At 31.0% G+C, this 13216-nt stretch overlaps 1 protein-coding gene across 1 annotated transcript; it reads right to left on the reverse strand.

Moving 5' to 3' along the window:
- Positions 1-401: 401 nt before the first annotated feature.
- LOC132030782 (uncharacterized) lies at positions 402-7348 on the reverse strand. Its single transcript, XM_059420521.1, has 9 exons — positions 7102-7348; positions 4318-4401; positions 2810-2844; positions 2576-2684; positions 1940-2013; positions 1758-1869; positions 1282-1412; positions 1003-1051; positions 402-913 (listed from the first exon to the last, which is right to left on the reverse strand). Exons 1-9 carry the CDS (start codon positions 7303-7305, stop codon positions 836-838), a joined length of 876 nt encoding a protein of 291 aa, XP_059276504.1. The 5' UTR covers positions 7306-7348; the 3' UTR covers positions 402-835.
- Between the last annotated feature and the right edge of the window lie 5868 nt (positions 7349-13216).

Consider the following 13216-nt stretch of genomic DNA (forward strand, 5'->3'; position numbering starts at 1 on the left):
CCTCCTTGCTTACATTAAAACGCTAAAGCTAGGGTAGAGTTATTTATGAATGTCTTCGGAGAAGTATATATACAAGAATTCTAGTTGACAATATAAAGATTTTCTTATATGACAGTACAGTGACTTAATGATAAATCTTTTTATACCATCAAGTGGTCGTCTGGTACGCAGACAAAATTATTCCGGTATTATAATCCATCCTGGGACTAATTTATCCCATCTAAAAGATGGGATAAAACAACCCCAAAGTTAATGGGATAAGGTGGGATATCCCATCTTTAACTATGATACTTTGTTTGGTAGAACGTATAAATTTATCCTGGGATAATCTTATTCCTTCTACCAAACAGGGTACAAAATTAATCCCAAAGTTCGTGTTGGATATCCCACCTTATACCGTGTACCAAATGATCCCACTGCATAAAACTTATATAAATCCAGTTACATTCAAAATCAACACCAGCATGCTCGAAACACCTTAAAAGATTTGACAATTTACAATTGCAAAAGTATATAATTTCAACTAAGGCAAATCAAAAAGGTTTGGAAGCACGCTGACCAAACACACCCTATACCAAATCTATTTCCTTTTATTTAAACCACCAGAATTGTGGACTCGAAATGGAGAATATTCTGTTAATTCGAACTTGAGCACGAACATTGAATCCAATTCTCTTTCCTCCCTTATTCTGGAAAGACGAGAACGACGATTCTTCACCAATATTTGATTGGATCTCTAATCTTCTTCATTCTTTCCCACGACGATAACTTGAACGAGAAAAGGGGATCGGAAGAAAATGTTTCCGACTAAATGATTTTTGGAGCTTTAGAGTATCTACATAATATCTTTGCCTCTTTGATGGAGAAAAATTTTCTGCACAACATCACCTTCCAATGTGACTAAGTAGGATACCTGTCAGAAATACTAATTGTTAAAACATCAAGAACATAATATAAGGGGCTTGTCTAAAATATTCAACCAGATTAAAAAAAGATACTCACAATCTCTAGAGCACTGACTTTGTGTAGGAGGAATCCATTTACTTTTTCCCTAGAAAAATCCAAAATGAAGAGAAAAGGTTATACAATGATAGCCAGAAAGTGTAAATTTGAGTCCTATATTGCTCGGATCCTCCAAAAATGTCGCCAAGTGCGTGTCAAATCCTCTAAAAGTAACGCGTTTTTGGAGGATCTAACATGGGTACAGCGGTATTTTTTGAGGTTCTGAGCAAACATCGCTCGAGTCTCATAAGTCTACTGAACACTAAGAAAAACACTCACATAGAGCAGGGCAAGTTCTGATTCATTTTAGTCAGCAAAGGTCCTTTATATCTGGCAGTTCCATTTTTGGAATTTGCAATAGGTCTTTCCTCAACATTGTCAGCACAAGCCTGCCCACTTATATATGCATCCTAAACAAGAAAAAGCAAAACAGGAACATCATATGTTACTCAAATATTTTCTTGATAACCGAGAAATTCTCGAAGGCTAGTTGCGCAAGGTTCGAGACTCGGCGGATAATGAGCCGGCTCCTCTACCCTTTTGACTGTGGTTGGGTTTGAACCCGTGAGGTACGCCTAACACACACATCACATGTTGTGCTATTACCACTAGACCAAAGCCCTAGGTTATTAAATTTTATATAGAAAGCAGATTTTGCAGACGAAAGTGGTATCTGGTATTAAGGTATTCATCAGGTTGTTTGCTCTGAAAAGTTGCTGAAGAAATGGAGTCGTAGCATTAAAATCCTGACTTACCACCCCGTATTTCAGAAATACGCCATGTAAAGACTTGACTTCGTGTTTTAGTTTCATTTGAGAAGTATCTTCTTCGCAATCTACCAATGGATGAAATCCGACAGCAATGCACCTGCATTTACACAATATCACTTTAATCACATATTTTCTCTTTGGAGTAAAATAGTGCAGTCTGAAGGTACCATTTGCTTTCACTATTTTCAAGTGTGTCTATCAGCCATTGTGACTGTCTATCTCCAGCACCATTTGCAGAAGCCTAGCAACAAGAACAACAAAGTTAAACTATAGAAAGCTCTACTGCAAAAGGAAATTAAAAATGTTAAAATGTATGTAAATTAAGAATGAGAATTATATCCCTCTCTGGAGAGTGGGAAAAGGACGGGACTAGTTTTCTGGAACCAGTTGAGAATAAGGGTGAGATGGGAGAAATACATCTATAGTGGAACCTCGTTTATATGATCATCCAAGTCTTTGTCAAAAATAAGCATGATAAGAGCTGTTTTCTTGAAGATTCATTTTTTACTTTTCTCAAAAAACAACTTCCAATCAAACGTAAAGAAATGAAGCAATTAGATAACTGAAATATAAATAGATCATAAGCCATTTCACACATTCAAGTATTAACTGTTTATAAATGTCTGCGTTCTTCTGAGAAATAAAAACAAGGGCATCCTTGGATGTATGTGATATGCCAACTCAGATATAAAAGACACATAACGTCAAGATGACAGTTGAAACTTGAAAGCGCTTAAAGAATCCTGCCAGCTATAACAGGCGTAAAAGGCCAATATAATCAGACAAAAGATACAAATATTTACCTCATATAATCCTGTATCCACAACTATAATATCTAAGCTTCCATGGGCAAACTTGAATTGTTTAAGGTAGTGATCCACCCCCTGTCCTTCGAGAGATCGAGTAGAGTACCTACAAGTTGAGGATGGCTGAAGGGAAACCGGAAAGACAATTCATTTCAAATGATGAAACCCAGATTTAAAAGTAAAAAAAGTTGGTCCAAGAGACACGAACTGTTCATTCATAGAGGAGCATACCACGGAATCTTCACGGAAGGAAAATGCTGAGTAACCTGCCAAGGAAGGGGGTGTTAGAGGTGTAAGATTATCACTTCGTCAAATTCTCATTGGCGAATAAAAAAGGCTCATTGTCATTGCAGTGATGAGTTCCTTAACAGGACAAATGGGGTGGATGGTTTGTGTTAGGGTGAGGATTCAGGATTCATTTTGTCAGACAAAGTTGTGAACAGGGGTTGATCCAGCGCGTTGCATGCGGGTTCACGGGAACCCGGTAGCTTTTGCTCAAACCTTATATATGTGTTAAAATATTCACTAAGTAGGCGTTTGGCCATAGAAACAAAAAAAAAAAAAATCACTTTTTTTGGAATTTTTAAAGTTGGTGTTGTGTTTGGCCATAGTTTTTGAAAATAATATTTGGTTGTTGAAATGTACTTTTTCTAAGAAACATGAAATATGATTTATACTCCAATTTCTAAAACCTAGCAAAACCACCCAAAGCAATTAATAAACATAACTAGTGCGAGAAATATAGCAACTATACTCGAGATCAGCTTATGGAGTGCTCAAAGTAATGGTTTTTTTTCATCAAAAGGCTGCAACTGGGAGGCTTACTAGTGTACACAGAAAATATAGCATCTCTAAATATGGCTTTGTTGCAAAATTACCACTCGTGTCTTTTCTTTTAGAGGCTTTTTAGCACATGATGTTGAATGTTGTTGGAGTGGAGAGCAACTGAGCAACATAAGTTGCCTCTGACCAGTGAAAAAAGTTATATGGACTTTTAGGTTAAAATTTGAGAAACATAAAAACTTTTAGGGTAAAAATAGAAAACAAAAAACAAAAGTAAGGGTCCAAAACAGAAAATGGAAAAAGTGAAAAAAGTGAAAAACAAGGTTTTGTTTGTTTTTCAAATTCCAAATACAATTGTATTTGGAATTTTTATGGGCAAACACCATAAAGTGGGAAAAAAATCCGGAAAAAAGTGAATAATTCTCATGGCCAAACTGGCCCTAAATATCTATAAATTTGACTGTGAACCCAGTAATTATCGTATATTAACTTGAAACAGTTGTAGAAAGTAGCAACGTAAAAACTTTAAATCTTGGATCCGCCTATGGTTGCCAGCATGTGTTTCACTGGTAACTACTACTGGGATCTTGCTACTTGAAAGAGCACCAAGTTCACAAGCCAAACATTTTTTGCACAAGAAGAGAAGTTAACAAGCCATGTGTCCTAACAGAAGTTCTTGCATGGTTAAACAACTCATGTGAAGCCTGAGCAGTACGATCAGTTCCCGATATTGGAAAAATGATGAAATTAATAATATGCACACAATGAAATGTGTTTTGTACTATTGGATCTTGAAAAATATGAAAGAAAACCAAACAATAGTCGCTAAGTTGGTGACAAAAAAACTTAGTAAGTTATCTACTTTGAACACAATCCATTAAGTAGCTGCGTGTTAGATCCCAGTCTAGCAATATAACCACTAAATTCTGCACTTTTAAAGTCATTGAAGGGCTTACATTTTGCATAAGCGGATCATCTTCCCCGAGTTCACTTATGTTGATAACGAATCTAGCATTGAGCTTCTTTGCTACCTTCTCCACCTTCAATATAAGATTCCAGCAAAAATGAATCAGTCAAAAAACGAATACGATGCAATAGAGATGACTCTCGTCAAAGGCATTTTGACATCACATCAAAGAAAATGAAGGAATGTTTTATTGAAAGTCACTTTTCTACAAAACCAATGACCAGAATGATACAAATAGAATGAACTGTATGTCTACTTTTTCTCCTTTCAACTTATTCTCTTTGGCAAAAACCAGTTGCAAAATTCCAATGCTGATAATATCAAAGAACATCATAATTTCTATTGTTTCAGCGGCTTTGAACAGAAAGGATGGTCCATTTCTTTCTCCAAATGATATATTGAACAACTACTATGTCTCAACCCAAGCAGATTGCGGTCATCCATACAAATCCTCACTGACCATGTCATTCCATTTAAGCTCATCTCATACCACTTTTATACAAAATAAAAGTAAAAAATAAAAAGTATTCAAATTTCTCTATATTTTCTTCTGCAATTTAAACCTTGGAAAGACTCCTAAAAAACATGGGACTTAAAGTAAAAGTACTAACGTGCCCAAAACATATTTCCAATTAACTAGTATCGCTATATAGATCTTTTTCTTCCATTTTGTCATATTTTCTCTAAGTCTACATGGATGCAAACTCGTTCCTTTTTAACATCTGCAGTCGCCATAATTTCACACCTACTGACCGGCGCATTGGAGATGGATGCATAACATAGCAAAACCATTTCAAGTGACCTTCTCTCATTTTATCCTCGATGTGTGCTTGCCCCTTCTGCTGAATATGATCATTCTAAATCTTATCCAATCTTGCATGAATACACCTCCAAATTATATACTGAAGCTGATTACTTATCCTCAACCAAGTAATGCAAAAAGAATAGAAACCAAAGCTACTAAATTCTTCTACTGCAGACTGAACTAACCGCCAATCTTCACCAAACCAAAATTCAGTTAAAAAAAATCACTTATACAAATTAACACCAATTTTTTTTTCCTTTTTTTCTTTTCAAGATTGATAGAGAAACTGAGCTGCTTGAGAAATGCAAAAAGAATAGAACTGGCATTCTTCACCAAACCAAAATTAAGCTAAAAAAACATGTCCCAATTACCAACAAGGAACATTCAAATAAAATTCACTCCTTCACACAAATAACCAAAAAAAAAGGACCTTTTTTTCAAGATTGATTGAGAAACTGAGCTGCTTGAGAAGAAATGCAAAAAGAATAGAACTGGCAATCTTCATCAAACCGAAATTCAGCTCAAAAAACCATATCCCAACAAGAAACATTCAAATAAAAATCATTTCTTTGCACAAATAAACGAAAAAACACTTTTTTCCAAGATTGATGGAGAAACTAATCAAAAAGAATAGAAAACAGAGTTGCTAAATTCTTCTACTACAAACTGAACTAACTGACAATCTTCACTAAACCAAAATTCAGCTCAAAAAACATACCCCAACAAGGAACATTCAAATAAAAATCATTCCTTTACACAAATAACCAAAAAAACAAGAACTTTTTTCAAGATCGATTTAGAAACTAACCTGTTTGAGAAGGAATGCCAAAAAAAATAGAAAACAGAGTTGCTAAATTCTTCTACTACAGACTGAACTAACTGACAATCTTCACCAAACCAAAATTCAGCTCAAAAAAACATGCCCCAATAAGGAACATTCAAATAAAAATCATTCCTTTACACAAATAACCAAAAAAAAAACTTTTTTTTTCAAGATTGATTGAAAAACTAACCAAAAGGAATAGAAAACAAACTGAACTAACTGACAATCTTCACCGAACCATAATTCAGCTCAAAAAAACATGCCCCAACAAGTAACATTCAAATAAAAACCATTCCTTTACACAAATAACCAAAAAACACTTTCTTTCCAAGATTGATGGAGAAACTAACCAAAAAGAATAGAAAACAAACTGAACTAACTGACAATCTTCACCAAACCAAAATTCAGCTCAAAAAAACATCTCCCAATAAGGAACATTCAAATAAAAACCATTCCTTTACACAAATAACCAAAATACACTTTTTTTCCAAGATTGATGGAGAAACTAACCAAAAAGAATAGAAAATAAACTGAACTAACTGAAAATCTTCACCAAACCAAAATTCAGCTCAAAAACAAAATGCCCCAATAAGGAACATTCAAATAAAAACCATTCCTTTACACAAATAACCAAAAAAAAAAACATTTTTTTTCCAAGATTGATGCAGAAACTAACCAAAAAGAATAGAAAACAAACTAAATTAACTGACAATCTTCACCAAACCATAATTCAGCTCAAAAAAACATGCCCCAACAAGTAACATTCAAATAAAAACCATTCCTTTACACAAATAACCAAAAAACACTTTTTTTTCCAAGATTGATGGAGAAACTAACCAAAAAGAATAGAAAACAAACTGAACTAACTGACAATCTTCACCACCAAAATTCAGCTCAAAAAAACATACCCCAATAAGGAACATTCAAATAAAAACCATTCCTTTACACAAATAACAAAAAACACTTTTTTTTCCAAGATTGATGGAAATACTAACCAAAAAGAATAGAAAACAAACTGAACTAACTGACAATCTTCACCTAACCAAAATTCAGCTCAAAAATACATGCCCCAACAAGTAACATTCAAATAAAAATCATTCCTTTACACAAATAACCACTTTTTCAAGAATGATTGAGAAACTAACCTGTTTGAGAAGAAGTGTCTGTTCTTCAATAGTCCTAACACCCCCTGTAACACTAATGAAATATAATTCCATAGGTATATTCACATTTCCATTTCTAATAATTGGTTTCTGATTTTGATTTTGACACAAATTGATAACAAGAAAAAGAGATAAACATAATGAAAATTGAGTGATAATTGTACAACCCCATGATTTTTTCTTCATTTTCAATAAACCCCAAGACTTAGTTTTTTTTTGGAGATCATAAAATTATTTTAGTTTTTTTTTTGGAGATCATAAGATTATAAATAAAATTTGTGTTCTTGTAAGGATTTAATAAAATTTTAGTACCATTCAAGATATCTTGTGGAATTAGTGTTATTAGCTTGTTGCTTGTCAGATATAGCACGTGATGACCACGTGCCATCTTTAGAGACCGGTCACAAGATGAGAATTTTGTCACGTAAACTTTTTTTAAATAACTTTTGGAATCGCGGACTAAATTATTCCGAAACTATTGATTCGGGGTTAATTTATTTCATTTGAGAGGTGAAATGAAATAATCTTAAGTTTGATGCGATAAGATAGGATATTCAGAATTAAATTTGGACTAAATTTATATTTTGTTTGATTAAAAATTAAAAATAATTTATACTTTCAATCAAATAGAGTATAATATTAATTCTAAACTTAATTATGGGATGTGTACCAAACAATAAATTTTTACCGCGGTCTGAAGTTGATATACAATAATAACAAGATTCATAGTTAGGTATTTATAGATATTTAATGAACTTTCTAATATAAGTACTGCCTCCATTCACTTTTACTTGTTTATAATGGACTTTGCGCCTTATTTTTAAAGATAATAAATGAAGTGTATATTTTATCAGAGTGTTCATATTAATTTGGGGTATCATCTTAAGTCTTGGGATGATTTGAGAAATAAGTAATTAATGTTAAGGATAAAACATGAAAAATATATTCTCTCTGTTTCCAATTTATGTGAACATATTTCCTTGCTAGATTGTGCTAAAAGAATTACCTCTTTCTGTAATTGGGAACGATTTACATTTATGCAACGATTTATAGCCACAAAAAATATGTGCGACTCATCTGACACCACAAGTTAAAATGTTATCTTCTTTCTTAAACTCCGTGCCTAATCAAATGAATTTACATAAATCGAAACAAAGGGAGTATGTTTTTTTTTTTTTTTTGATATGTTAAAATTGACAAGTAAAAGAAAAAGAATTCTTAATATAGTGAACAAGTAAAAGTGAACGGATAGAGTAATATGATTTGGATAAAAGTTATTAAATTCATGTGAACCCTGTGCTTTAAAGCTAGATCTGCCTATGTTTTTAAATTTGTGTCTGGAACTTTTATAGTACTCTTTTGTTCTACTTTATGTGATATAGTTTGGAGTACGAAAATAATTTTCAGCATGAATTTGAAAATAAAATTAGCGATATTTAGAAAACTATGCAAAACTACTATAAATTACTAAATTACAATAGTTAAGAGCTTACAATATTAGAAAAGTATTTTAAAAAAAACATATAGACAAAGGAAAAACTAATTTAACTCTTCAAATACTACAATGTCACATACAATGAACCAGATAGAGTACACTGTTGAGGCTAAAAGCTTCATTATTTTTTATAATATAATAGTCTTTTGTTTCTCCAAAACAACTTAACTACACATCTCAAAATAATTTATTCAAAATGTTTCTCGAAAGTTCACTATGTAAGTTACAAGTCACAATCAGTAGTAGCTGTAGAAGTTGGTATATCATCAGAGCATATACGTCTAACTGATTGGACAAGTTCAAAACAGTACCCTCTATATTTTTACTAGATGTGTGCTCATTATTAGAAAGATTAAAAAAAAGGTGAATATAGTATCCTATCATTCGACAAGTTTTTTATTCAACGCAATCTTTAATACTCATATTCGAGCCTGATTACATTTGAATTTGCGATGAAAAATCTACATTAGTATACTAAATGAAAAGATGTGTATTGGTACTAAGTTAGTACTCATTGTTAGTTAAAAGAAAAAAAAAATGATAAAATAATGTTCTGTAGCATATATTTCGGATCCAGATCTGGATTTGGACAAGTTCAAAATAGGTAGTATAATAAATTGAACAATGTAAAATTGGCAGGAATATAAAAAGCGTTTAACTTTACATACAACATAAAAAATTTTATAATATTATCATTATGGTAATCCTAATTTATGGAAAAAATGATGTGATAGATTTAGATTACACGTAATAACAAACGAATTATGATAATCCTCGTAACAATATGCATTGAATGCAGTCATTTTTTTTTTATTTTTTTATTTTTAAGACGGAATATGGCGGAATTGATTAGTTTAAATTAAAGTTGGAGTATGTGATTGCATTTGGAAGAGCATTGTGTTATCATACTAATAATGACATTTAGATAAATAGTGGAGCCACATGGGCTCAAAGGTGATTAGTTAAATATCATTTACCAAAAACTTATACTGCTTATATAAGATTAATATTATTCTTTATACATATATATTAAATCTTGATTACAGTGGCAAAATTTCAAGGCAACTTATTTGGTTGCAAAATTAAAGAGTGTGTAAGAAAAAAAAAACTCATTTTTCCCCGATATATATATATATATATATATATATATATATATATATATATACCGTCAAGTCATCTTTAACTGTGTAGCAAGTGTTTTATTTTCAAGATTACATAATTAATTTTTCAAGAAGATTTATCTATAGATTTTTTTTACATGACTTGATAATATAAATAAGATTATATTAACAATGTATATAATTCAAACTCTTTCTACTAGAGTATTAGAATAACCAGCTTTTCATTTACAAAAATAGAGAAGTCACTAGTATTATTATTTTTCAAAAAGAATAATATTTGACATAAGTAACTTGTGAGTAAGAATTATCTGTCTTCTTCACAGGCAACTTTTTTTTTTTTTTTCATATTTAATTCGAAAATGGCCTAGAAAGACAATTATAAGTATTTATATTTGTGGATCATAAGTACAATTGTCCTTGCACGTTTTGAAAGTTCTAAATCTGATTAGGAATTTTTCATCAAAATAGGTATCAAATCATGTCAAAATAAAGAATTATATTAAGTTTGTCCAATCCACCTAACCAATAGCCTCACGACAACATAAAATTAGCCTTATGAATTAAATCTTAAGTAAGAACGTAGTCCACTCGTTTACTAATCAAAGATACTAAAAATTAGCCTTATGAATTAAATCTTAACTTTAAGATTTTTTTTTCCACTTTTTTACTAATCAAAGATACTAAAAGTACCAAAAACTCAAAAACTTATTTTTCAAAAAAAAATTAGCTTTTTTGGACTTGACATTTCACCAAAAACTACAATTTCTATTAAAAACATATGTTTCAAAATTTCAAATAAAAAAAAAAAAAAATAAATTATTTTTTGTATTTAGTCCTTTTTCATAACCATTCGAAAACTCGAATAGCTTATGTTGGACTTGAACTCACACCGCTCGTCTATTGAATAAGATATGTTTCATTCCGGAAGATAAGTTAGACTTTTTTCATAACCTCACTTATAAGCAAAAAAAACAAAAAAAAAAAAAAAAATAAGCCAATTGCACTCTTAGTGAATTCATGAATAAGCAATAGAAAGATTTATATGCAATAATTATGGGTCCAAGCGTATTATTTATTGCATTCTTAGTGAATATTTACACATGAATTATACTTGACATTAAAAAAAATATCGAATTTAGATGAACATAATATTGTAAGGCCGCATCCACCTCTGAGATCTCAATGCACTGACAAGTGACAACATAAGTACTTATATTTATATGATTATCATTAATATAGCAAAAATAGATAAAATTAAACTATCTTCAATAACATAATTATTGTTTTTGAGATATTATTGATGTATTTGAAATATTATAAGACATTATTGATGTAACATAAACTTGAATTCTAAAGCAAAAACAAGTTACATTTGGCAATGTGCGATAAATTAGATGCTTCCAAAGAGAATAATTGTACTACTAACATTGAGGACCCCAAAGCACATGGGTCCTTGTGGATATTCAAGAAACACGACCTGATTCACATACCCCAATATAAAAATAATAAACCCACGTCACACAAAATCAAACTGAAAAGCAGCTCCAATTTAAAAGTCGTATTTATTCCTGTTACTTTTACATTATTTACATTATTTAAAGAGAAAAAAGTCAACTTGAAAGTTAGAAAAAGTCCATAAAGATACTCTCAAACGTGTCAAAATATATGTCGCTTTTTTCATTTATACGTCCCTTAAAAAAATATTTATAATGATAACATTTTAACCTCTTAATATATTTCATGTAATCTCTCTTCAATATATATCTACTCTATTAATGGTGAGAACCTCTTAAATGTTGCTAATTAATATAAGGGTAAAATGGAAAAAAGTTATTTAACATTGTCTTGATTAAATAAAACGATAAATATTTTAAGATAAAATAGTTTTAGTAAGGACGATAAATATTTTGAGAAGGAAGGAGTATTCTCTTTTACAAAAATATTTCCCCCACAGATTTTTTGTTTCTTCATCCCAATTACTCAAGGTCTTCCTGTATTTTATGAACAGGAATTCAAGGATATCTTTTTCTTATTGTTTATAGTTCAGAGGTATTTTTGGACCAACAATCAAAATTGAAGGTATTTTTGTCTCATTTCTAATAATTTAGGTGTATTTTTGGACCAAAAATCAAATATAAAATAACTTTCTTCTATTTTCAATAATTTAGAGAGTTTTTTAAAAGGGAAAATTGATGGCACAGTTGAATAGATCGGTAATAATTGGAGAGGAACTTTTTGTATGATTGAGAATCTTTTCCCATTCTAAACACTTTTGTTTTAAAAAAAACTCTATAGTCGAAATTTATTGGCATGATTAACTCAGACATGTGTAGGTCTTTTTACAAAAAAAATTGCATATTAAAGACCTCTATTTAAAAATGGAGAATTTTAATCATTCCACTATACTTCTTGATGATCAGTAGATCTGAAACTCAAATGCTTACATGTTATTATGAAAAGGTCCTAAATTACTCTTAGAGTTTGCAAAATAATTTACTTTTGCTTTAAAGTTAGGGTCAATCATATACTCTCGTCGTTGCAAAATTGACACACATTTTTCCTTATTTTTCAACTCAGCTAACAGAATAATTAAAAAATGATAAGAGTCAAAATCTGGCCCCTGCTTTGAGAAATTATTTTTGCTTGTCCTCTGTTTAAAGTTAGCTTAATATAAGTAACATAAAACAACTCGTGAATCAAGCAAATATAGGGTCTTTTTCATTTTATTTTTTTAATGATTTCGTTAGTTGAGTTGAAAAATAAGGGCAAATGTATGCCACTTTTATCAAGCCAAATACATGATTCACCCCAAATTTAAACGAAAAGCTAAAGCAGACCATTTCACAAATTATGTATAAAGGCAAGTTTGGACATTTTATATAATTAGTCACAAATCTTACTCGTTTAAATATAGATTAATTTGGTCGGTACCATGTTCTTGTTTTATAATTGCATAAAGAATTTAGTCTAGACTGGTTTTGGTCTTTACCACGTTCTTGTTTTATAATTGCATCAAGATTTATGAAGAAAGTTGGCGTAGTTGACCTCCATTAATTTCTTTTTGGCTTTCAGTGAGAATTGTGTGGGTAAGATTGGGGGTGGGTTGGGTGTATTATGAAAGTTAAAAAGGTAGAATTAGCTATTAGGTTTCGACTCTCTAGCTCGAGCTTTTAGAATAGAAAACACCTTGACAGGACACACGTTTTTCCTTTAAATGGGTTGCTGTTTATAAAAAATAAAATAAAAAACAAAAAAATAAAAAAAGAGTTACTTAACATCAACTACTTTAACTTAGTAGCTTAACTATTTCTACTTGCGTGGCTTTTAAAGATGGTAAGATCCAAATTCCAAAAAATGCAAACCACCAGCAACCATAAAGTTACACTCTTGATGTGTTTGGTTCAGAGATAAGTTATGCAGAAATTAATAATATAAGAATCGTGATATGATATTAGTAATACAAAAACTATAATTTGAGTTT

Source organism: Lycium ferocissimum, chromosome 9 (genome assembly GCF_029784015.1).
Source record: "Lycium ferocissimum isolate CSIRO_LF1 chromosome 9, AGI_CSIRO_Lferr_CH_V1, whole genome shotgun sequence".
NCBI classification, from domain to species: domain Eukaryota; kingdom Viridiplantae; phylum Streptophyta; class Magnoliopsida; order Solanales; family Solanaceae; genus Lycium; species Lycium ferocissimum.